The following is a 26,129-nucleotide window of genomic DNA, read 5'->3' on the forward strand; positions in this document are numbered from 1 at the left end:
GGATGTCCTACATAAATAAAGTCCATGGCCCAGAACCCTATTCTTACCTAGCTTCTTTCCCTAGCTCTAAAAAGGAAAACGCAAATACAACCAATACACAGTTGGGATCTAGCCAAATGAAAGGGATGTGTGATGGCTTCTGATCCTCACTCCTTTTGCCTCCATCATCAGCCCTTGCCTATGTTCACAGTTCCCGCTGATATAGTTTGTGTAGTGCTGGAGTGCCCTGCCGGTGTTCTTCCATTATTTCCCTACTCTAGGATTTCTCCCGCTCTCCCTTCCCACTCTGGGAGTGGTCTGTTCTCTCCCCGTTCCGGGGCGCTTTTCTTTCTCTTTCTCTCCTTCCTTTATTTCCCACTCCGGGGTCTCACTCTCTCTTGCTTCCCACTCCAACTGCTCTGTTCCCCCCCCACTTTGGGGCTTCTTGATCTCTTCCCCACTCCAGGGTTCTTACCCTGCTACAGGGTTTCTCGTCTCCCGTTCTCCATACCTGCTTCTGATGAGCAGTGCTCCCTGGAAGTGGTGTGTACTCGGCCCGGTCCTCCACTCACCACAGAGCCGCTTACGCAATTAGTCAACTGGGCTCTGCATCGGCCGGCGTTGACCCTCCTCTCCCACTCACTCTGCGCAGGGCTCTTTAGGCGGCTTCTCCTCAGGCCTTTACTCTTGGCCTTCTGAGTTACTCAGTTCTCATGGCTGCACGGGATGGTCTGGTACTCGTCTGTGGGTCCTGGTAGCACGTTGCTGGCCAGGATGACGTGTCTGGCGGTCGTTCTCAGTTACCAGCCACACCACATGTGTGCGCTGTAGAGCAACTGAACTCTGCGGGCTTCGCAGAATCTCGTTTGTTTGGCTCTTCAAATGATGCTCCTCCTGGATGCTGGCCTTCTTGTCCCTCCGCTGTCTTACATGAGCACTAGGTAAGGTTTGAGCCAGCCATTGTAAAAAGGGTCATAGGGTTCTCATACACCTTAGCTCCTACATACCCCATAGAGGTCAATCAAGAAGAAAACAGTGGAGACCACATGAAGCATATTTCTTTGTCATAAAGGTGGCTGGGCTTCGACTAAGATGTTGCTGGTGCTCAACTATGATCTAGCTGGGCCGCGGGGATGTCGGGGCAGAGCCTCGGAGAAGACGGAGCAGGTCCTCGGGTAAGACACAGAAGAGAAAATAAAAAGAGCAAACCTCAAAAATATATGAGTAAAAAAATACATAAATATATATGTGGATGGGTTTACAGGGATTAGTGTGGATGTGAGAGAGCGTGGGAGTCGATTGTGAGGTATTGGGGGGCGTGGGACAAGGACCCTCACATTAAAGAAATAGTAAAGGATTTTGTTAATAATAGAGCTAGAATTCGAACGCTGTTGGATTGTGGCATCTTTTTACTACAGGAATACTGGCTCACAGAAAAATTCAATAATGATGGATACACTATTTTTCTCGTGTGGCTATCAATGGGACCCAGGGGCGCCCAGATGGTGATCTACTAATGGGAATACCATGTCATTTTGAAGCAAAAAAAAAATGCGTTTAGAGAGACAACACCACATCTGTTGGCTGTTGATGTTATTATTAATAGAGATTATAAATGCGGGATTCTGTAATTATTGTGGGGAGTATTACAATGCTCTGAACAGGAAGGTTTAAGTACTGGTATCTGCACTGCATCTGGTTTAATACCTATTGCTGACAATTATTTTAAGAAGAATAGACAAGGACCAAGATGGCTGAGGTTTATGGTGAATAATTCACTCTGTATGCTCAGTGGTGACATTCTGGCACTTACACATGGGCAATGGGGAAACATTCTACCCTAGATTATCTTTTTATGAGCTGGAAGGATCTTGACAGAGCCACGTATTTTGAAGATTGAGCATACTCCATTGAGTGATCATGCCACTATAAGGGGTGAGGTTCCAACCATTAGGAAAGATAAAACTGTGCCTCTGAGTATAAATTTCCATTGTAAATGAATGTGTTGGACTGAGTGAAAATTTAGAAATATTAACCACCACATTTCTCACCAATATGAGAAAATAATGGATGAACTGGGTGGAAAAAGGGTGGTGGAAATCTCTGTATGGATTGGTAGTTTGACGCAGACCTTTAGCGTTATTGGTGGAAAACGTGAGCTAGGTGTTGATAACAATGCTACAAATACTTTGTCTGATGCCATAATAGCACACCGTAAACGTGGATTAAGATGAAATATACAAACACTACAAAAATACTCCTTCCTCTCTATGGAAGAGAAGTTGAAAGTGATAAAGTGAGTAAAAAGTAAATACAATAAGTGGATTACAATTCATAGACATTCACTAAAAAGCAAAGTGGCAATTAATGATATGCACATTAGCCACCAATGATAATAGAAAGTTCCGAAAGTTAGTTAATAAGGCACAAACCAAACTATTTAACCAAGACTAAAAGCCTCTTCCATGCTTCAGGAAATATCACTGTATTTAAGCCCTGCATTTAAAGTTTTCATGTATGATTATTTTGTATTCACATGCACTGCGCCCGACTGGCAATTTCCAAGAAATGTTTTAACTAAGCTGTCTGTAACATCGCCGTGGTACCTAAGGGTTTGGGCGAGTAACAAATGCAATAAATAAATAAATAAATAAATAAATAAATAAATAAATAAACAAATAGCGGGAGCCTTAGCCAATGGGATAGACAAAAAGAGGTAGTACATATATTTTAAAAATAACTTTCTTATAACGAGCAAAGAGGAATGTGATTGAGAAAGTAATAAAATGAAATATGACATGGGTTGGTATGACGAGGAGGTAACCTCAATTATAGAAGACATTTCAACAACTTGAGTGCCCCAGGTCCAGAAGGTCTGCCAAATGTGATTATGGAGAAGAAAATAAAATCACACCCCTGGCCAAAAATCTTGCATTTATACTTCACATAAAATGTTAGAATAAATAAGATCCTGGTTTCTTGGAAAGAATCAATATTTTTCCTGGTTTATTGATAAAATGATACAACAGATCCTGCAAACTCTCGACCGCTTGCTCTGCTGGACGCTCAGGCGAAGCTCTTTATAAATATCCTTCTTAAAGTTTAGAACATGGGCTGAGCAAAATAATGTATTAAATATCTTTCAGTCTAGTTTTGGAAAGAGACTAAGTACAATACAAAATGGTCTACCATCAAAAATCTTAACTAGACAAGCAAGATCTAGCCTTCATCGACTAATCGGCGGCATTTGATAGAGTAAACTCAAAAAACGGGGGATTCCGAGGGGACCTTCTTAATATAAGTAGGAGTCCAGTTATATAGTGATACTAAGGTAGCAGCAAAGTTAGATAGCGTGGCTACTGTGACACAGAAAATTGAAACCAGTCGTGTACTCAAACATGGTGGTCTGCTCGCCCCTCTTTTGTTCAATCGGTATATTGGTGATAGGCCTAACCTAGACTTAACCTCGACTAAGCAGTTAATCGGCTGCTTATAAAACATTTAATATTGCCAGTTGTGAGATTGAGGTTTCTTCCAAAGTCAAGAATCTGGGAGACTATCTTGACTTGCTTTCATCTATGAATGATACCGTCAACTAAGTGGTCTCTTCTGCTTATTAACTTCAACTTTTGAGTAAGATCTGTCCACTCATTTCTGCCGTAAATTGTGCTACACTGGCTAGAGCCATAATTGGGGCAAGAATAGATTACTGTGGTAGCCTTATGGCCTACATGGCAATGTAGCTATACTACAGCGTGATCTCCCCAACCTACAAATGACCTAGAATCAAGCTGTTAGGGTAATAGCAGGCCTTAAGAGGAGGGATCCTGTTACTGTTGACAGGCCATGTTTACACTGGCTACCTGTTAAGGAGCTCACACAATTTAGGTTACTATCTATTGTTCATAAATGACTTTTTGGCAAGTCTCCTGCTTACCTGAAACAAAGACAACATTTGTATCAGAACAGGCAGGTGCTCAGATTGAACAACAGCAATTTGCTATTTATGTCACAGGTCAATCTTGAGCGAACTGGTAAATGCTCTTTGACTTTCTTGCCCCTAAATTGTGGACTACCTTGCCTGAACCGTTACGGTTTGAGACCTCCCTTGATGGTTTTAAGAAAAAATTGAAACCCACCTTTTTTGCATAGTTTTTATATGCCGTGTTGTATTTTGTTGTTTTTATTACCTTTCTGATCTTATTTTATGTGCCTCTTTAGATTTTACTCCCTGGTGTCATTGTGTGTTTGTTTTTCTTTCAATATCTCCTTTTCTTTTGTGTATACTTGTTATTAGCGCCTGTTTACCCAAGGACCTATGGAGCATTAAAAATAAAAGAAGGTGGTGAACAACTTTCCACTAAAAATCGGTAACACTTTCGATCAGATGGATGGGCTATGCCAACAGCATTATTATTCTAGCTGATATGCCTCTAGGATTTAAGCACTCGTTGAATGTGATATTGGCTTACTATGATCCACATGCATTATGTATAAACATGAGCAAGACCAACTTCATGTATTTCGGCTGGGAAAAAAACAGTCACTGTAGTTATTGGCCCCATCGGAATTTTACCTTATAACTAGTGGAAGCATATGTTTTTCTGGGTGTGATATTCCACATATCTAATAACAAACATATTATGGGATAGATGCAGTAAGAAAGCACAAAGTTAGCTATTATTCAACATTTTACCAATAATGATGGTGGTTACAGCCTGAAAGGGGACCTCCTCCCCGTCGGCATCAGACTTGCCCCCCCCCACACTCCTACAATTCACAAAAGAACTCGAGACCACCTCTTCTAAAATAACTTTCGGTTTTTCATCCCGCAGTCATTTCAGATAACCTGCTCCCGCCCACCCCCTTACTTACTCTTCGGCGGCACACTTCGCTGTGTGCCGACTCGCTGTACCCTACAACACCTGTTCCCTTCACTTCCTGTGATTGCGAACTGGCTCTGCAGAGTCCTCTTTTTTCACAGGAGGCCAGGGACACCCCCAAGCCATTACAGTGAACAAGGGTGTGGGGCGCATCCCTGCAACTCCCGCTCCACTTGTTCACTGTAATGGCACCGAATGGGAGACTCGATCGAAATGTTTGTACGGCTGGAATTCAATCAAATCTCCCATTCATTTTCTTTTTTCAATTTATTATATATTTTCCCCTCAAGGAGTCTCTTCTCCTCAACAGCGAGGCAATCACGTCACCCCTCACACCAGCTGACTTGTTATATGCCACCCGCACCTCTCCTCCCCGCCACCCGGTATAACTGTACCCTTCCTCTGTCCCCTTCTGTATCCTACCCCCGCGGTATATCTGTTCCGTTGTTACCTCTGTAAAGGGCCGTGTTGCTTCTCGAAGCCAGGTCCACGCTCAATAAATACCATAAAAATGATAAAAGTCACTCAGCAAATGTATCAATCCTGCCTGGTCCCTGCCATTGCTGATGGTATGAAAAATACTTTGGTGGAGTATCGGATAGTTATTAGAAGAAATTGAGTGGACGATATATTGGCAGCAGGGCCTACAGCAATCAGAATCCAACTCCTCCACCTCCTAAATGACAGTCAGCATGCAGCCCAAAGTGTAGCATCGAGACCGCCACCATCCATGGTGGTGGATGATGCTCTCCAAATCATGGATAAGGGCGATTCATGGCTCCTCGTGCTCCTTGACGTTGGGACTGCATTCAACACTGCATCCTTCTCTCCCTCCTTGCTGACTGTTAGGGCACATTTCGCTTACTGCTAATTTACCCTTACATTTGTGGACCTCCCCAAACTTTTGCTTTTGTTGCAGCCTCCTTACCTGACTTTTACCAATGGATCACAGCCTTCAGCTGCACTCCACTGGGCATTCACTCATCCTTATGGGGAAACTGACATGTCCTCGGGCTGTCAGTACTGAGAAACTTTGTTTCTCTTCTTTCGATTTTGTTGCCACTTTTGGCAACTGTATTTCACTGCGCAAAGTACATTACTGTACCGTGCAATGGGGTCCTTGCGATTTTGTGCCCTAGTCATCCACTAAGGATTTTTTGGTAACTGGATAATTATAATTGGTTATTTATAACGTGCTTGATACCGAAGAGGTTTGTAAGCGCGGACTCGGTATTCAAACCTGTGTTGTTTTGCATCATCTTTCTTCCATGATGATCCTGTTGCCACTGAGCGATACTACCCGTGCCTAGGGGTGGACTGGTGGCAGCATAAGCTTTTTCATGTTTTTTTATAACTTTCAACCAAGCCATACCACGCTTACAGCGTATGGATCATGACTGTGGCTAGTGGCCGTGCCACAAGGTCTTTTGTCAATTCCTTTGGCCATTTTGTCCGTTGGCCTTCCCCCTGGTCTTTGTGACCGGGGATTCCTTAATTGGGAATGCAGTTGCCTGTGAAAGCCGCAGCTTTCTCGGGCTACTGCAGGTCATGTGTGTAGGTACCTAGAAAGTGGGCTGGGACTGTCTGGTCCCAATCCACACTACTGGTCCAGGATGTATGGTGTGCACCAGGGCATGAGAGCCGCAGTGATCCCCGATTTCACCACTGCTGGCGTGCATGAATGGGGCAGAGCACCTCATTGGCAGGTTGGGTGTGAGCACTCAATGGAATTGTAGATATGAGGAGGGGTCCTGAATGTAGACCTGCATATCAGCAACAGGTCCAAATCGACCTGTAGACGGAGCCAAGTATCCAGAAGAGCCGAGCAGGCTGAAGGACTAACCGGAACCACACAGAAGAAGGTTGGCACCCGGAGCCCGCTGTTGTCCCGGTAGAGCCTGTTCGGAAGTGTCCCTGGGCCATCCAGTGGACTGTCCAGCTCCAACCTTGGCAGCCATGGAGGAACGCGGTCCTTTTGAGTTTTGCCTCAAATGTTTGGGGAATCCTAGTTTGCACTACAAAGCACCTTCTTGCCAAATTATGTCATCCCAGCTGATTTGGGCCATGAGAGGAAAGTGCGAGTCCAACAGCGAGAGTTGGATGCCCCTGCATTACTGTGTGACAGTGACGGTCGCTGAAAGCAACTTTCCTGCATTTCTTTAAGTGCCCTGAGACAAGCTGCATCAGTGTTTTCTTTGTCCTGCAACCGAGACTAGAGGTACAGCTTCTGGTGTAAACCAGACCTGCATATGCACCCACAGCGCCTGTGCACTTTGAAGCTGAATCAAGGGTGGGAAATGGTACCTCTGATGACCCACTCTAGACCTGCCACGTAGGGGCGGTGAATACTGAAATCACTTAGCGGTGGTCCCTGGTTCATCCATTGTATTTTTACGCACAAAGGATCCCATGTGGTCCTCTCCTTGACTTGGGTTGCCCCCTTTTCCGAAAGTTGGGAATAGCTTTGTTCATCGCAGCATATCCTCCCCCGACTCTTGGAACCTTGTCTTCCACACTTCCGAATCCGCTGTCTAACTTGGACAGCTCCTTAGATATTGTACTTTGTGACTTTATGCACGGCCGAGCCCTTTTATGGGCGCATCTAACATTCAGCACATGGCTCCATTCATCGTAGGGCTGGACTAATAAAGTTAGCGTTATCCATCTCTGAAGATTGTCAATGTTATCTAGTTTGCCTGCCATTTTACCTTACCGGTTTTGGTGGAATTCCGCACTTTACTACATTGACCGAAGTGACTGTATATATTTTAGAAAGTGTGTTGTTTGAGTGGTGTTTTTACGGTACTTTTCATTATTCACTTGTGTTTCTTCTTGGGCCTAAAATTGTATATTTTCGTATACTGTCTGAGGGTAATTCTTGGTGTCTGTGTGTGCTCATCAAAGACCTCAGATCACCCCCACTCCTCCTGTGATTTAGCCTTGCCTGCTCTCCAAATTACTGTGAATTGGTCTGGCTATTTTCCCAGAAGTGTTCCCTGTTTCACTAATAAGTGTGGCCGCCTAAACATCTGTTCACCAGAGCAGAGTTTAAAAATCCATTCTAACACAGAGGATAGGATTCTCTGGCACCGTCCTGAATTGGTTTACCTCCTACCTCTCCGGCAGACACCAGGCTGTCCAGATTAACTCATAGCATTCTAACCGACTCCAGGTCTCCTGCTGAGTCCCCCAAGGCTCCATGTTCTCGCTGTTGGGGAGAATTCTCTTTAAAGGCTACTTTCCCTTACCTATAGAGCCCCCCAGCAGCTTTGCTGGATTTGAAGGGTTTATTTATTTCTCCTGCTAAGAGTGAGACTCTTTTTCCCACTCTTAGGCATATTTTGATGTGTGTTTGAGGCTATTTTTGTGCTTATGGTCTATGGGGTTTTTCTCACCCCCATAGGTATCATCTTATTCATGGGTGTTACACAGCACCCTCAGTGCAGTAACACAGGGGTGTCACAGTGACCCCCCCAAACAGACTCCATACCCTGGGACTGACTACTGTCTCCCAGGGCATGCAAAGTTACCATTGACTTTGCTAGACAATAGTTATGAACAAAATCAGTGCCCACCATCTTCCTATGGAGGTGCTGGCAAGGGTTAATAGTTGTTCCCTGGTGTTCATTTTCGAGAGGGGACTGTCCAGTCCCTCTCTCCAAAGTTTCTGGCTGGTGGCAGTGGTTACTACCCTAATATTCGACCGCAAATATTTCCCTATGGGATTTTCCCATTGTTCGAGGCTACCACTTTTTATGATAGCCTTTAACATACCGCCGGTTTATCTTTTTATTAACTTTACTCTGGTGGATTTTTTTTTGCCAGATCTTTGATAATATTTCTTTCTCGTGTCTCGCTCTGTAATCCAAACCCAGGTCAGGCCCCTTTGTTTGTCCTTTTGGCGGACTTCTGGACAGAAGCCCTCCTTCAGGCGCCAGTGACTCTGGGGTAGACAGGATGTGTGGGAGGGGGAGTAGGCACCCTGGACAGGGTTGTCGAAGCAACCCAAGTCACACTCTGCCCTGATAGGTTGGGGGGTTATCCCGCCAGGATAACCACCCCACTGTGTGAGTGACAGCTAGCTGTGTGAATGGGGGGTTTTCTGCATAAAAGCAGGGATCTGAGGACTGGAGGACAAGACGTTGCCACTGGACCTGAGAAATCCGAAGAGAGAAGCTGAAGACATCTGCAACGACTGAGACACTGGCGAAGCCCTGCTGCAGATCCTCTCCACTTTTCTCCAACGACAAGAGAAGATCTTCACCTGCAAGAGCCTTCTTCCCTTGAGCTGGTGGGGCCAACCAGTTCGCCAATCGCCTTCCAGGACCTGCCTTGGTCGAATCACCAGTGCCAAGGACTAGGAGACCAGATAGCCAGGCACCCATCCACCATGACCTCGATTTAAAGGAGCATACCTTTTATTCTGTTTTGGCATCACTGCGGCCGGCTTCTTCCCTAGGCAGTGCAGTGACTCGAACCTTCCTCCTCGACGCGAGCCTCTCTTCCTCTGCTGGATCTCCCGAACTGCAGGAACTACTGCCACCGCCGGAGCCTTTTCCACTTTTAAGGTACATTGTTCTGCCAGGCCTCCCGTTTTGTTGGGTACTGCTAAAGGTGTTTTAAATCCTTTACTTACCTTCTGGGCTGGCCGCCCCTATCGTCTAACATTGTCTTTTTACCTTCTGCACCCTCCTTTTCAACCGTTAAAGAAAGACTTGACTGCAGCTACTAGAACCGTTTGACCCTGGGCACTTTGCCTCGTACCACTGACTCTGGCACAAGCCTATTGACTCTGGCTAATTCTGTTACAACTGCCTTCTCTAGATTGCTTTTCATCAAGAAATGTGTTGGTGCACCTGAACTCTTATAACCACCTTTCCTTCCCCTTTATATATTGTTGAAGTGCCATTTTGCTCGGTTTTCACCCAAGTATTGCTTATGCTAAAGTGCCACCTTGCCTAACTTGTTCACAATCCTATTGGGAAGTGTTGCTGGTGTGTTTAGGAGTCTAACCCTGTAAAGCTTGTCCTTTCCCTCCCTCTGAGGAAATTGTTAAGAGTGCCATTTCTGCTTGGTTTACACTGTGCCATTTTGCTCAGTTTTCACTCTTGCTCAAACTGGTCTACAATTTAAATAGGGAGTTGTGTATACTTGTACTGACTGTTTTAACTTGCTTTAATGATAGTGACTTGTATGTTGATTTAAGAATGTGAAAAATAAATATATATATTCTTTTTGATACAAAGCTTTGGTCAGTGTTTTCTTGTCCCACAGTGCTTTAGTCCTATTGTGTAAACCCTGAATACTGCTCATCTCCCTCTTGAGATAAGTCTGACTGCTCAGCCACAGCTACCAACTAAATCCTTGTGGTACAGACCGATACCAAAGGGGATTTATTGCATATACCTGTAGTCCTAATCTTCTGTAGTGCTCCCTAAGGGGACTGCATAGGATTCTGCCTGACACTCGCCAATCCCTTTTAACCTTTACATGGAGCCTCTGGGCACTCTCCTCAAAGATCCCAATATAGCCATCCAGCAATACGTACACGATACTCAGTTGTGCATGAGAATAAATAGGACACAGGACATCCTTCGGCTCTGCGATTACCTAGCCATCATCCTGTCCTGGATGTTGACTGCCTACTTCAAACCCATGGGCTTAACGGAATAAATAATTTATTTTATATTCAATTGTCTGCCTTTCAATAGATTTATTAAAATACAGTTTATGGTAGCCACGTGTTCTAGTAGGAGTGTGGCTTTACAGAATTACATTTTTGAATGTGTTCCTTAATGGGACCCTTTTTTTGTGTGAAAGTTGTATACCTCAAAGTAAACCCATCCAAGACTAAATTCGTCCTCATCGGTCCACGCGCTAAAAAATAACTTGTCCAACAATGGCTCAAAGATATGCGCCCAGACGTATTTATCCACCACTCTGACTCAGCAAAATCCTTAGGCTTCACCATCAACAGCAATCTGTCCTGCCAGAAGCACACAGCCAAGAAGGCCCAAATAGCCTGGCTTAGAATCTCTAATTTTCAAAATAATCAAACCCTTCATCCCACCTCCAGACCATAGTGCAGGCCATTGTGGTCTCACACATCGATGGGGTAAATGCTCTCGTAACAAGGCATCCAGCTGCTCACTTGGCTCCACTAAAAGCAGTCCACCATGCTGCAGCACTTTTCTGTAAGATTTTCATATCAATGATAAATCTTCCTGACCTGTGTCAATCCCAGAACTTTTTGCTTTGACTAGGTAACTATTTCACCTTGTCCCTAGGTGAGGGGGAATCTTTTTTTCCCTCTCACGTAGTCTTATGTGTGGCCTGTTTATGTCTCTCCATAGTGTATGGTTGAAGTTATAGTTTCCTACAACTTTGGGGCTTAGGCTGGGTTGCCCCTTTGGGCTTCCCTGTTAATTTCTCTTTCATGTACTTAGGTGAACTCCAGTTAGTAAAGCGTACTCCCAAGTAGTAAAGCGAGATCGTCATCCTCCCTTTTCATTTTATATAGTGAGCCAGCACACCCACCCTTATGTGAAGTGCTGAGGGGATACAATATATCCCCTTTCTTACTTACCTGGTAACATTTTTTTACAGTTGCAAGTTCACATGAAAGGCTAGTGGCAGTAGTTTTATCTTCATGACTTTTAGTCTTTATTGCTCGCAGGCTGTGATTTCAGCCTCAGTAACGCATGGAAGGTTCCCCATTTTTCAAAAATGTAGGGCTCCTTTGTTCGCCATTTCTTGTGTGCTGGCTGTTCCTGAGGTCTTCCCCTGCCATTCTAGGTGGAAACCACCTCAGTGGATGTTTTGTCTTCGGTGGGAATCCTGTGCATTCCCCACCCAGGCTCCAGAGTGTTTGGAAAGGCAGGAAGTGTGGGAGGAGTCCACAACTCTGCAGCGCTTTGTCGTCCACCTTGCCTGAAAGAAAACAACTCCCAGTGGGGAGCTGGCTGTCCTCATTGGACAGCCGGACCACCCATTGCTGTAAAATGTGGGGAGAGAATGCAGAGGTTGTGTCGTAGTGCCTGATAAAAACTCCGAACCTGGAAGCTGCTGACAAGTCGACCACTCAAACCAAATCCAAAGATGAAGAAAACGCAGCTGAGACGGACGGTTTCCAGCGACCGGAGAGCCTGCTGTGTAACCGGAGCCTGCTGCAGCCCTTCCTTCCAAGCGACATTGGGGACCCCGAAAAGGACCAACACGGCCCAGAGCCTGGTAAGATCCACTAGATTCAAGGAGACCTGCATTTTGGGCCATCCCACGTCATGATGCGACCTTGTGGGGCTGCAATAGCCCAATAACCTGGGACCTCTAAGCATTGTGCAGTGCACTGTCTTCTGAATTTCGAATCGAGCTGAAACTTTGGTGGCATCCTGCTGGAACTCCAGAGACGTGCATCAAGTCCACAAAGTCCCCTCACCAGAGTGCCGGATCTTGCATGAGCCGCATCCAGCCACAAAGACACTCTTGCCTGGAGCCTTTTCCGTTGATCCCTGCTGCAGATTCCTTTCCAAAGTTCTGTCTTATCCTAAGCCTGTGTGATTCCTGTGTAGCTTTTGGGGCGTTTCCTGTGATTGGGAGGCCTCTCATCCAGTTCCCCCAGACCCACTGCTGGAATCCTCCTAGGGTGTCTTCTCAGCACTCCCTGGACCCCAACTAACTTTAAAGTGAACTACTTACTTGTTTGAACAGTCTTCCACAAGAACTCTGGCTTTTTCCTGCAACTGACCCCGATCTCACCCTGCCGACAGCTCGCACTGTTAGGGAGAATTCTCATTTCTGTGCCAGTTCCTTTTCACTTTAGAGACCCCAGCTCTTTTTCTGGACTCATGGCTTTTCAACTTTTACTCCTGAGTGAGTGGGACTTTTTCCTACTCTCTCGTGTGTTTGTTATGACTAAGAGTTTAGGTTTTTTAAGGTTTGAGTGTGGTAAACTCCATAGGCATCTGCTTTTGTATAGTTACACACTGCACTTTTTGTGCAGTGCCACTGAGTAAATCCCTTGGACTTCTCTTAATGCTTAAATACATTTTCCTGGGTGAAGTACTGTTCCCAAGAATAGTAAGATTACTCCCGTCATACTTGCCTTTTCTTTTCTAAGTCCAGCACACACCATTCTATGTGGAGTGCTGGGGGGTTACATAGTAACTCCTTTATCCCACTTCTCATGTAACATTCTGTTACACTAACTGACTTGAATAGCTGGTGGCAGTGGTTTAGAAAATCTACAGACTTCTGTTGTGTGGCGAGTAATCAGTGCCTAGAGCAAAGTTGAATAGGAGTGACGTGCAGAGATCTGGAATAGGAGTGACGTGCAGAGATCTGGAATAGGAGTGACGTGCAGAGATCTGGAATAGGAGTGACGTGCAGAGATCTGGAATAGGAGTGACGTGCAGAGATCTGGAATAGGAGTGGTGTGCAGAGATCTGGAATAGGAGTGACGTGCAGAGATCTGGAATAGGAGTGACGTGCAGAGATCTGGAATAGGAGTGATGTGCAGAGATCTGGAATAGGAGTGACGTGCAGAGATCTGGAAGTACTGCCAAAGCAGCCAACAAAGTTGGCCAGATTAAGTCCATCAAAGCCCAGCTAGAGGAACAAGTCCTTTTCTCCACCACTGTGGGTGTGGTACACAGCAGATGTAAAAATCATCACAGTGGAACTTGCATTGTCCACCAGCCCAAGGTGAACCCTGAGCCATAGCCGACCCTCAGTAATTGGTCCAGGGGTACACCTGGTTTACTGATCTTAACTTTCCCTCAAAACATCTGCAAAGGTATGGGGAGTTTAAAAAGACTTGAAGAAACCCTTCCACATGAAACATGGAAGTAGAATAAGCCATTTGAGCGAGGTCACATGCCACAGTGCCACTCAGTTGCCCTCCAGGTCAGTGCCACGTGGGTATGCAAAGTAGCCCAGATGCAAGCCTTTAGGTCTGGGAAATTGTTATCGTATACATATATTCCTCAACTCAACACAGACAGTGCTAACGTTTCACGCTATCAGGCATCGCCACCTGATGGCTCAGTGGGAAGCATCCCCCTCTCCCTTGTGCACTCTCCACTACAACGCCCAGAACCAACCTTTTTAGGCTTCCGATCCATGTTGCTGCGGCACAAGGAGACACCTGTGCCTAGACTTCTGGCCGGATCTCTTTGCAGAATTGGCTGGAACGGTGGAGGAGAGTGATTGGGCCGGAGTGCGACATGGGTGAAGTTATAGGTTGAGGTGAGAATGTGGAGGAGAGGTTGGAGCAGGGAGGAAGCGAGGGAAACACAGGAGTGGAGAAAAGAACAACGTGGTCAGAAGTGCACACCCCTTTGAAGGTGCAAAAAGCTTAACTGACTAAGAAATCAGGTAATAGTTTATTGTTCCTTTTCTAATGATGCTTTGGATTTGGCTAAAAGCCACAGGCCCTTTGTGTTGTGCGCCAATGCTTGTGATGTTTGATATAAAGCACTAGAGGATGCTTATGGCCCTAATCCTTCACCATAATTGCTCAGCAGTGGCAAACTTCCCCTTCCCCTTACAGAGTTTAATGCACCGCACGTGGGAGCTTCAACAGAGCATGTGGTGAGCTTACCTCTATCTGGCGGTAGTCGCAGATGGCTTTGATAGGCAGAGTGCTGTTTAGCACATGGTCCGAATTCCTTGGTTTCAGCTGGACAATGGACTTTGATCTTCCCACAAGGCTAGCGACAGAGCTCTTGGACTGAATTAACTGCTCCTTCTCATCCTGGTAATGAAAATACAACATAACAGGGTATGCCAAATTAGCCCTATAAGGCAACTTGCAGAATTCAAAATGTGGCCACCCTTAACTCCAGGGTAAGTAACGTCCCACCCCAAAGAGGAACGAAAAACTGTACCCCAAACACAAGCGAGCAAAGCTCCACTCCAACCACAATTCAAAGCACAATGAATCGGTGGTCATGAAGTCATTTACAGAGCAAGTAATGCTCCTCTCAGAAGTGGAATTCTACCCTTGACACGCAAATCCACCCCCACAGTACAGGAGTTCACCCTGAATAAATCAGCGCAAATCAAGGGAAGGCGCCCACACCGGCAAACTCATTACCCTAGGTACGCCCCTCCTCACTACAGGCAACTGCCTTACCCTTGCTAGAGCCCTCATCCTAACTAAAATAGATTACTGCAACATCCTACTGCTAGGTACCTCAAAAACAACCTAACCAAACTCCAACTCCTACCAAACAAAGCCCTCAGAGCAGCACTGGGCATTAAAAGAAGGGAACACATCACACAACACAGAAGAGATGCACACTGGCTCCCAGTGCACGCAAGAATCCTCCACAAAACACTCACCACTACCCACAAATGCCTATTCAAGGCCACCCACATTTATCTTAATAGCTGCATCACACACAAAGCCTCACCCAGAACACTCAGATGCAGTGCCAACACCCAGCTACTCATCCCACGCTTCCATATTGCAGCCCCCCGCATCTGGAATCCCCCCCCCCCCACCTGTCCAACGAAGTCTTCTTACCCAAGTTCAAAAAGCTACTCCAAACCTGGCTAGTCAACAAATTCTAATAACTTGTCACCAGTTAGTTCCTCAGCAGACTGGGTCACCCTCTCAGTAACTTAGACTACTCACTGCAAAGAACAATGATATCCAAGCTGTACACGCCAATGTGTCTACTAAACGCATGTCCATCCGAAAACATTTTGTATGTAACCCCGACATGATAACAAAGATATATGCAAACTACACCGTGATACCCAAGGGTTTGGGCGTGTAACCAAATGTAATAAATAAAAATCCTAATCACAGAACCAGCAACAGACAAGGGAACAATCCTAATCACTGAGCAAGCGAGCACACCCCCTATGCTCCTGAGCATGTGACAGAGAACCCCCATCCTAATCACAGAGTAACGACAGGGGATCCCCATCCTAATCACAGAACCAGCAACAGACAAGGGAAACACCCTTCCTAATCACTGAGCAAGCGAGCACACCCCCTATGCTCCTGAGCATGTGACAGAGAACCCCCATCCTAATCACAGAGTCACGACAGGGGATCCCCATCCTAATCACAGAACCAGCAACAGACAAGGGAACAATCCTAATCACTGAGCAAGCGAGCACACCCCCTATGCTCCTGAGCATGTGACAGAGAACCCCCATCCTAATCACAGAGTCACGACAGGGGATCCCCATCCTAATCAAAGAACCAGCAACAGACAAGGGAACAATCCTAATCACTGAGCAAGCGAGCACACCCCCTATGCTCCTGAGCATGTGACAGAGAACCCCCATCCTAATCACAGAATCAGTGACAGAGAACACCCCTATCCTATTCACAGAGCCAGAGAAACCAACCCCTCCCTTATCAGAGCCATCCGATCCTAATCACACAGTCATCGATAGAGACCCCCTATCCTAATCAAAGTGTTAGTGACAGAGAAAGTGAAGCCCACTGTCTACTCACAGAACCAGCGACAAAGAACCCCCATCCTAATCACAGAGCCAGGAACTGAAAAATGTTAACTCAGTTCCTACTTGCAGAGCCAGCAAAAGACACCTCAATCCTTATTACAGAGTCTGCGACAGAGAAAGCCCATCCTCATCATAGAGCCAGATAAAGAGAATCCTCATCTTAATCGTAGAGCCTGCATCAGTGAATGAGACCACCCAAAGCAACTTCCATCCTAATCATAAAGCCAGAGAAGAGAATCCTCATCCTAATCACATCCTGCAACAGAGTAAGAGAACACCCATCCTAATCACTGGGACAGAGTTGGCAACGTAGAAAGAGAACTCCCAATCCTAATCGCAGAACTAATTACAGTGGCAGCGAGAGGATGGAAAATTCTCTACCTACTCACAGTAATAGAGAATCCCCCTCCCCCGGCCTAACCAGAGCCTGTGACAGGGAACCCCATCCTAATCAAAGAGGCATTGAGAGAGAAAGGGACCCTCCCAAAACACAAAGCCAAAAAAGGAGAAAGAGAATAATCCCCACCCTAATCACAAAGCCAGCGACAGAACACCCATCTTAACCAGAAAGCCATTAACAGGGAACCCCATCCTAATCACCAAGCAAGCATGGAGAACCCCCATCCTAATCACCAAGCAAGCATGGAGAACCCCCATCCTAATCACCAAGCAAGCATGGAGAACCCCAATCCTAATCACCAAGCAAGCATGGAGAACCCCCATCCTAATCACCAAGCAAGCATGGAGAACCCCCATCCTAATCACCAAGCAAGCATGGAGAAACCCCATCCTAATCACCAAGCAAGCATGGAGAACCCCCATCCTAATCACCAAGCAGGCAACAGAGAAAAGAACCACATCCAAATTGCTAAGCAATCAACAGAGAAGTCCCACTTATTCCAATGAGAGCTCCAGGGACAGAGAACAGGACCACCTCCACCCGCAACCTTGTCACAGAGCCTGCAGCCTCGTCCTAAGCATAGAATTCTAGCAAAATCATCCGTATTACATAGCCAGTGAGCGGGAATGGGATTGGGCATACTAATCCAAACTGGTGACCTAAGAAGAAAACTCAACTTCTAGCCACAGAGCTAATGGCTATGAATGAGCACCCCCATCCTAATCCCAAAGCAGTGAAATCCCATCCTTATCACAGAGTCGGCAACATAGAAAGATAATTACCAACCCCAACACAGGACCAGTGACCGAAAACTCCCCCATCTTAAACACAGAGAAAGAGACCTCCCCATCTTTATCATGCAAACAGCTAAAGTGAACGCCCATCCTATTCACAGAACAGCAGCAAAGAAGGAGAACCCTGTAAACATACAGAGAATTGACATCCCCATCTTTATAACAAAGAAAACAGCAAACCCTCCATCCTTATCACATAGATAACGACAGAACTAGCAAACCCCCCCCAATGTAATCACATGGTCAGTGGCAGAGAAAGAGAGCCCCCTCATTTGTACAAAGCCACTGACAAAGCCAGAGAAACCCCCCATGCTATCCCAAGCCCCCTTTGCAATGGCAGAGATACTAGACAAACAATTTCCCTGGGACATTCGTCAGGCACAGATCATGCAGCGACAGGCCACTTTCTAAGCAAAGGAAAGGCTTGGTGGAGGAGCATGAGTGCCTGGAGCCTTGCTACAGGACAGAGGCGTTGCTAGGGAGGCGGGGGTAAAGGGGCACTTATAGCCCCTGGTCTTTTGATTGTAGCCCCAGATAGAATCTCAGGAGCTACAACCAAAAGTTTAGCTAGCCCCCAGTCCCAACAGTTCCGACATTAGCGTAGCCCCGGGTCTTTTCCAAACCTAGCAACACCCCTGCTAAAGGATCTGCCAGTGCCATACCATGGAGTCCTGGAGAAGGTCCTCCAGTCGAGACATGCTTGTGTTGCGCTCACAAGAGTACTTTCTTTTGATGGAGTCCTGCAGGTTCCGAAGGTATGTCTCAGACTCACGCATGTCACTGAAGAACTATGGGAGCAAAAGAGAAATTAAATAACTTAGGAACAGGTTCAGGAGAGGAGTAGGGCTAGGATAAAAGGAAAACGGAAGAACAGGAGGAAGCTTGAGGATGAGAAGGGAACACCAGTGAATGAAGAGAAGAGGGGAATGTAATGAAGTAGTGTAAATAGGGACGAGAAATGGACAACGGGGGAGCAGAACCATGAGGAGCTGAAGGCTAGAAGAGTGGGATGAGGAGTGGGGGATAGGAACTTTAGAAAAGGAAAACAGGGAGGGGTAGCCATGTTTCACATTACCTGGAAGTAGGCTGTGTTCTCAGATAAGTGCTGGTCCACACATAGGCACAACTGTTTAATCCACTGCCACTGGGACTGCACGGCAGCGCTGTATGCCTAAAAAAAAATAAAAAATACAAAAAGAAAAAAAAAGAAAAGAAACTGAGCATGTACTGCAGTTCAAACCACTGCTGAAGAAGACAGCATCTGTGTTTGCCTATGGCAGTTAAACAGAGTCATTGCTGCAGGCTAGAGAGACAGGGAAACACCATGGCTAGGCCACAGAGGAAGATCCATCCAAGAGCTGGCGAGATCAAACAAGTGCTAGAGTCCAACGTTACTAGGCCCAACTGTCTGTGATCCACACGATCCTCGGCCAGATATAAGATACATAGCTATTGTGCCAGACAAATGACCCGCCATTACCATGACCCAGACAGGGGATGTAGCGCTATCCTTCAAATCCACCAACCACGATGATCAAAACTTAGAACTGCTCGCTTAGTTTGTTAAGAACAAACATTCTTATTTTTGATCAGTTGTGAGAAAGCTACACCACAGTTGTATAACTTGTTTATGAAAGTAAATACCTTAACTTGTAAGGAAATGAAGTATACGATTTTGTGAAATACTTCTTGTACAACATTTTACGTGAGGAAAATAAAATACGCCAATCTTTTGAAAGTTTTGAAAGGTAATAAACATGTTTTCTAACTATCAACAAGTTGGAATTTCTTATTTCCAAGAAAAAAAATGTAAGAAGTGTTTTTGGGTAGCTCTAGTTTATTTTCTGGAGGGAACAAAATCCCTACATTTTGAATCAGTTATAAAAAGTTATGACTTCTCAATTGTAACGGGAAAGCTGGTCTAGAATGAAACGGAGAAGCCATCCACGGCTACAGTGAAACAGACATGAGACCTGGGGATAGTGCAGTACAAAGAGCCTGGCTGTGCGCCACTTCACAAGGAAGTCCCTGAAGGTCACATGGTGATTACCACAATCCCCGAGAGGTGGCCAGGAGGTGGAATCTTTCCCTGAAGGACTGCTAGCGGGCACTGGGCGAGGTTCATCACAACACCTTGCGCAAGAACTTCGTACCAATGAGAAACTCAACTAGACCTAGACCTTGGATTCCCACCTGATTGAAGGAGCAGAGAGGCCAGGAGGGTATCAAGGAACCCCAAGGGGAGCCGTAGGAAAGAACTACAGGTTCCAGTATACCATTTACATAAACATGTGTTCCGTCAAGTTTCTCAAATTCTTTTTGTAATTATTTTCCCTTCTTCCAATACACCTTCTCAAATTACAAGCCCTTGCACTCAATCCTCATTCTATAGCTACAATGGGAGTAGTCTTGACCGTCAAATAATAAATAAAACAGTCCTAGTGGAGTTTGTCAAATCAAAATGTACTATACTAACAAAAATCTAATGCCTGGCCCTTGTACAAAAAGTGTGAAAAGGAGACTATGTATGCCAAGGAAAGTCAGTGTTCAAATATAAAGAATAAACGTGGCTGAGTCAGCTCCCCAAAAAGTTCACGTCAGTCCCCCTCAGTCGGGCTCAGACCTCACAATCACAGCACTTGTAGGGATTCCCTTCCCCAAGCTTCTTTCACCTCCTTTAGGGGTTCCCTTCCCCTAACTTATTACACCTTTGGTCTACATCGGTCGGGCTCGGACCGTTTCCTGATGTCGAAGACTTTTGAATGTGTGTGGTGTTTTCTACAGACCTCTGCAGTACCACTTTGACTTTCAACTCACACTCCAATGTTATTTGCACCTGTTAGGGAGAATTCTCAGAATTTTTTTTTTGTTGTAACTTTCAATATTGGTTTTTCAACAATGATATAATATAACATTACAAGACCGTGCACCGGTCAACGTGACCCCTGACCCCCCCCACCCCCCACGATTCAGTCCCCCACTTGATATTTAGCACTGTTTCTTATTAGTTCAATTGTCGTCGTTATTTGGCACTCGTGGCTGCTGTTGAGGTTTCCGGTTGTTCGTGTCGGTTTTGTATTGGTGGTGGAGACTGTGAGATCATGTCGTCGTCTGCATCTAACAGGTATGCTATGTAGAGGCCCCAGGTGTCTGGGGGATGTGCGTGGAGGGACAGAGTTTGTATGTAGTTTGTTTCGACATCTTGACAATAGGTGACATCCTGTAGCCACTGCTTCAGTTTTGGTGGCGGTCCTCTGCCCCAGTTGCAAGCTATTTGTCTGCGTGCCAGGACAAGGAGTAGGTTTGCCAGTTTTCTGGTATACTCTGGTAATTGGTTGGTTAAGCCCAATATGGTCAGTGTTGGGTCGGGATCCAGTTGCACTCCGATTATTGCTGATATTTTCCCTAGGACCGCTGTCCAGAACGCTCCTTTTTCGGGGCAGGACCATGCCAGGTGGACAAGAGAATTCTCAGAAATTTGCTAATTCCCTTCTACCTTAGAGACCCCCAGCTCTTTTGCTGGCCTTTAGGGCTCATTTATATCCTGGAAACAGTGAGACCTTTTTGCCACTCTCTTTGATTTCAACCCTGTGTTTCTCTTTTGGTTTTGGAGTCTGACAAACTCCATAGGCATCCTCTTTTTACACTGTGACACACAGCACCTTCAGTGCAGGGGCACAGGGAAGTCTTAGATTTCCCAAAGGTTTAAATACCTTCTCTTGAATAAACTACTGTTTCCAAGAGCAGTAAAGTGAAAATTACTTTACTTACCTTTTCTAACTTTGTAGTCCCAGCACACACTATCTTACCAGAGGGTGTTGGAGGGGTTATTTAGTAGCCCCTTTGTCTACTTTCTCATGTAACATTTTTATGTTACCCTTTCTACAATTAATGGCTGGTGGCAGTGGTTTACTTTTTCCTACCATTGTGTGTTTTTACCGCAGGCTGCAATTACAGCTGCAGTAAAGCACCCATGGGTGCCCATTTTGTAAAAATGGCCCGGTCTTCTTTTATCGCCATTTCTTGTTGGAAAGGTCCTTCTTGAGATTTACTCTGCGCGCCAAACCAGATTTAGTCCCTTTGTTCATTTTGTCTTTGATGGGGTTCACTGCTGAAGCCCGCCTCTGGGTCCAGCGTGTCTGGCAGGGCAAGAAGTGAGGGAGGTGCCCAAAACTCCCAGTGCTTAGTCTCCTTGGTTACAGGAATGCACCCAGAGGTGATTGGCCAGCTGGCTGTCCTTGGAGGACAGCCACCCTGCTGTGTGAGTGACAGCTAGACTGCAAATGAATGGGAGAAACCTGCATAAAAGGCGAGGTCTTTTAGACAGAAGGCAGAGTCGACCACTGGACGAAGGAATCCAAAAAAGAACTTGGAAAAGACGCTTGCTGCAACTCCTGGACCGTTGGTTTGCCCGGTTAAGCCCTGCTGCAGTGCTGAAGCTCTGAATTCGCCTCAACTAGAGAAGCCCTGCAAAGGACGACTTCTCCCCTTGGGTTGGTGGGACCAATCGAACAAGACGAACTCATCTGGACATCCTCTCAAAGCTGGCTGTACTTCCATTGCTGCTGCAGGAACCGAGTGCCAGGGAGGGGAACACCAGAATCGAGTGCATTGTCTTTAAGCCGTACCTGAGCTCCACAAAGATCCTCTGGACTCCCTTGAAGCAGGACTGACCAAGCCTGAGCCACCTCAACAGAGTGCTGGGCCCCAGAAACATGCAAAGTCCACAAGGTGTCCAGAAACTGCTGTGGTGCTATTTGCGAGAAGCTGAAACTGCGAAGTGCCACTGATCTGAAGTTTGCCCATGGCTGCCGCCAACCTTCAAACCGTAGTCCAGGAGTCCCCAGACGTCCTCCCTCTTGTCCCCACGACTGAGGCCAAGGAACAACAGGATCTGCCATACTACAACAGGAACAGAAGCCATCTGGAACCAATTTCTTCAGACCTAATGTACTGTGAACTAAGGGGTACTTACCTCTTGCTGTGTAGTTTGCGTGCTCCCAGGTGAGACTTGCATTTACTGCCTTTTGTAGAGTTGCTTGCAGCTCTGCCTTTCACAAGCCTCCCAGCTTGTGGGTCAACAGTGATTTCATGTTCTGCAAAACTCTCTATGACATTACGTACCTCCAAGAAGTGCCTCAGCTCCCCTAGACTTTGCTTAATTGATATTGGCTGTCCTGGCTCCCTGAATACTCTTCTAACCTCTGACTATGTGTTTGATCTGTTCCTCCAAAAAGTAATACATTCTTTACTTGTATAGCTGGGAAAGGGTTAATCTACATTGCATTGGGGGTTCAAAAGTGCTTACCTGTTTGAGAAACTTGCTAACCATTGTTTCGTCATCTAACCTTTTCCTTTTGACACCAAACTCAGTATTGCTCTACATGTACCAGTGATATACCAATGTCCACAGTGTCCTAGATTGAAGTCACCTCAAGGTGTAGGGAGTGTGTGTGCCATCCCAGATGGGAATCTACTGATTTATTGAAACTGAGAGTGTGTATTGTTGTAGTATATTTAAGTGTTACATATTTGCTCCCTTCTAAAGAAGGCTTATTCAAACTGACTGTTAAATTAATAAATAATTGTTTAATCAAGAAACCTTGAGTGTAAGTGTTATTTGGATACTTGTCACTGTGAAACTTTGTTACAACCCTCCAGCTCACAGTGACCGCTCTTGAAATAAGCCTGGCTGCTCAGTCACTCGACCAATTTGTGTAGTACATGCTTATACCAAAGGTTGTGTTAACTATTGCCAGGAGGACAAGGCTGGTGCAGTCTCCCACAGGGTACTGCATACAATCTTCCCTAACAGCCCCAGTGCTTCCTGATCTGGGTAGTTCACTGTATTATGCACCAAAGTTCAATGTTCACCTTTTACTCTCCCCTTTTCACAGCTATCGCTACTTCAAGGTTCATTCGCTGGTCGGCCTTTCTCTGTGTCTCATCCACACGCGTGCGGCCTTCAATTGTGCGATATAAAGTTGCAACTTCAACCTTTCCTTAACACACATCAGTCTTTCATGTCGCTTGCCAACTCACTGGCAGTGTGAGTTTCTTTCTTGTCTTTACTCTCTTCTCTTCCAGTTTACGAGTCAAGGTTAGTACCACAGGATTGGCCTCGCCTCCCCAACTCTGACGTTCACCTGGGAGGGTCGCTGGCGTCCTTGAAACCTACCTTTCTTTCTTCTAGGTTCCTGGGTTGATTGTTCTGTTTCTGACGTTTGTTTCTCCTGGTTGTTTGCTTACATTGTATTGCCTGCACCCTTGCTGTTCATTCCTTTCTTCTAGGTTCTCTGGTCGATTCACGGTTTTTGGTGTTTTTATTTCTCCTTGGTTGTCTGCTTTCATTGTATTGCCGGCATCCCTGTTGTGTCCATTCTTTACTTCTAGGTTGGTGGCAACTGACTTGTCTATATATTGCATTTGAGTTTCGCTCATTGTTCTGTCTGCTGTGTGCCCATCCTCCTTTTGTGTCACCCATCCTACTGTCGTCCCCGCTGCCTGCCCCCTAGCTAACCCACCTCCACACCTCCTCTCCCTCCCCACCCCCACTCTGCCCTCCACACCATCTATGGTGCTCTCTGTCTCTCCTATCTTCTCTAACTGTTTTTCTATTGACTATCCTATCCTTCTCACTGAGTCTGGTAGGAAGAAGTTCAAAAGGGATATCCTGGTCTCCAACCCAGGCCTCCCTATCGGTGATACTTACACTAGTGCTTCCTCCAGACAGCCCCTTGCCGACATCCCCTTTGTCATTCCCTCTCCATGCCCATGGACCCCCCATATGGTCTCTATTCTGTCTCCTTTTTCCTCTTCACCCATTAATAGTGGAACCCAATGGGAGGCCCCCTTACACTCCTCCAAGACCATCGTTAATGTTAACCTAAATGGCACCGTCTTGGTCCAAGGCCCTCAGGCCAACCTTCTCCTTTTTGATAGATGCTTCCTGCGCCTTACCAACTTCCTTTCTTCTCCTGCTGCCCTTCTTTCCACACTCTGGCTCCTCTGCCTCCTCCATCCTCTGTCATTTCAATGACTGCCTCCGATTCTTCCCCGGCCCTCTGTTGCCTCCTTTCTATGCCACCTCTCTGGCTCCCACATCCTCCTCTCTGGCTACCTTGCCCTCTCCTCCTTTCTCCTCTGCCTATACTAGGGCGCTTTCAACATTTCCACAGTGTGTACCTCTGACATGTACCTCTCCACGGAAGTCCTTCCAAGGGGGCAACCTGCTCCACATTGCCATTCTCACTCCTCCGACATCTACAGTCTCCTGGAAGAACTTGATCTGGATGTTCTCGGTCTGACCGAGACGTGGTTCACGGACAGCTCTATCACAAGCTTTGACACTCTCCTTCCTGATGGCTACAAGATCCTCTCCGCGCCCAGAGCAACCTTCCCGGTGGGGGTATATAGCTTGATCTTCCCGGAGTGGATCCCTGCTTCTATCATTCCTATGCAGGACTACTCGTCCTTTGAATGCCTGGTCTGTAGGCTCTCTCTCTGTGCTGGCCTTTCTCTCACTGTGGCCATTGTCTACTGGCCACCAGGCCAGGTAGCCTCCTTCCTTTCTGAGTGGCCGGATCTCTCCTCCTACGTCTTCACCTCTACCTCTCAAATTCTCCTCCTCTGAGACCTTAACATCCACTTGGATGCTTCTTGTCCTTCTGCATGACTCTTTCGCAATCTCTGCAACTCCCACTCTCTCTCTAGTCTTCCCTCTGGCCCAACTCACTCTGCAGGGCACACCCTGGATGTTCTGATGATCTCAGGCCTCAAACTCTCCAACCCTCTCACCACTGCTCTCTCCTAGAGTGATCACTTTCTCCTCTCATCCCTCTCTCTTTCTACCGTTCAGCCCAAGCCGACTCCAGCACTGCCAACTACCTTCTTTGTCATTCCACCCATGAAGCGTGTGTCAGTGGAGGCTTTAGCCACTACTTTCATACTTCTGCACCTTTGGCTGACTCATCCTGATACAGCCCTTTCCAACCTTCATCTTTCCATCTCTGACACGCTTGAGGTACTTGCCCCCGTCATGTGGATTCACTTGAAGCCCAAATCCAAGTTCCATTCCCCCATATCCCCGTTTGCACTTCTCCCCTTCCCCATCCCTGCGCTTGCATGATCTGAATGACACATGGCCTAGCAATTGTTTTGTCCTCCATCTATTTCCCCCTCCTTGTCTAGTCGTGCCTAGAAACACTTGTGTACAGGTGCGTTCTAAACGCCATATCATGTGAGTAATATGCAAAAACTGGGACAAGTTGGCCCCTACAAGAAATAAAGAAAAGGTCTGCAAGAGAGAAGGACAATAGTACTTTTGCCAACCACCGCTTGTCATCCAATATTAATAGTAACGAAGGACTGCCAAAGTAAAACAGTCCAGAGCAATGCAGGTCTCACTAGCGACTGCATTGGTGTCCGCAGCATCAAGCGCGGGAGTTTGGAGGGAAAGACGCTGGCAGCGGGCCATGTACGCTCTGTGAAAGGCTTGCTGGAGCAGAGCTGCAGAGGAATAAAGGAAACAGACGAGAAGGCGGTCCGGGCAGAAGGGAACGCTACCCGAACATCACCACAGGTCCTGAATGC

The 26,129-nt window shown here is 46.3% G+C and overlaps 1 protein-coding gene across 20 annotated transcripts in view; it reads right to left on the reverse strand.

The window, feature by feature from the left end:
- The window catches only part of MACF1 (microtubule actin crosslinking factor 1), a 1,825,008-nt gene that overhangs the window by 1,246,449 nt on the left and 552,430 nt on the right, over nt 1–26,129 (reverse strand). For 14 of the 20 annotated variants that reach the window (XM_069622429.1, XM_069622430.1, XM_069622432.1 and 11 more), the window contains 4 exons: nt 18,613–18,708; nt 18,200–18,325; nt 14,461–14,613; nt 13,961–14,044 (listed from right to left, as the gene is read on the reverse strand). In XM_069622429.1, the coding sequence (XP_069478530.1) occupies nt 13,961–14,044; nt 14,461–14,613; nt 18,200–18,325; nt 18,613–18,708 (459 nt within the window). The remainder of the gene's footprint in view (nt 1–13,960; nt 14,045–14,460; nt 14,614–18,199; nt 18,326–18,612; nt 18,709–26,129) is intronic. The other 6 variants (XM_069622431.1, XM_069622433.1, XM_069622434.1 and 3 more) reach the window with 1 other exon arrangement.

The sequence above is a fragment of the Ambystoma mexicanum genome, chromosome 11 (assembly GCF_040938575.1).
Source record: "Ambystoma mexicanum isolate Mex_15411 chromosome 11, UKY_AmexF1_1, whole genome shotgun sequence".
In the NCBI taxonomy this organism is placed as follows: Eukaryota; Metazoa; Chordata; class Amphibia; order Caudata; family Ambystomatidae; genus Ambystoma; species Ambystoma mexicanum.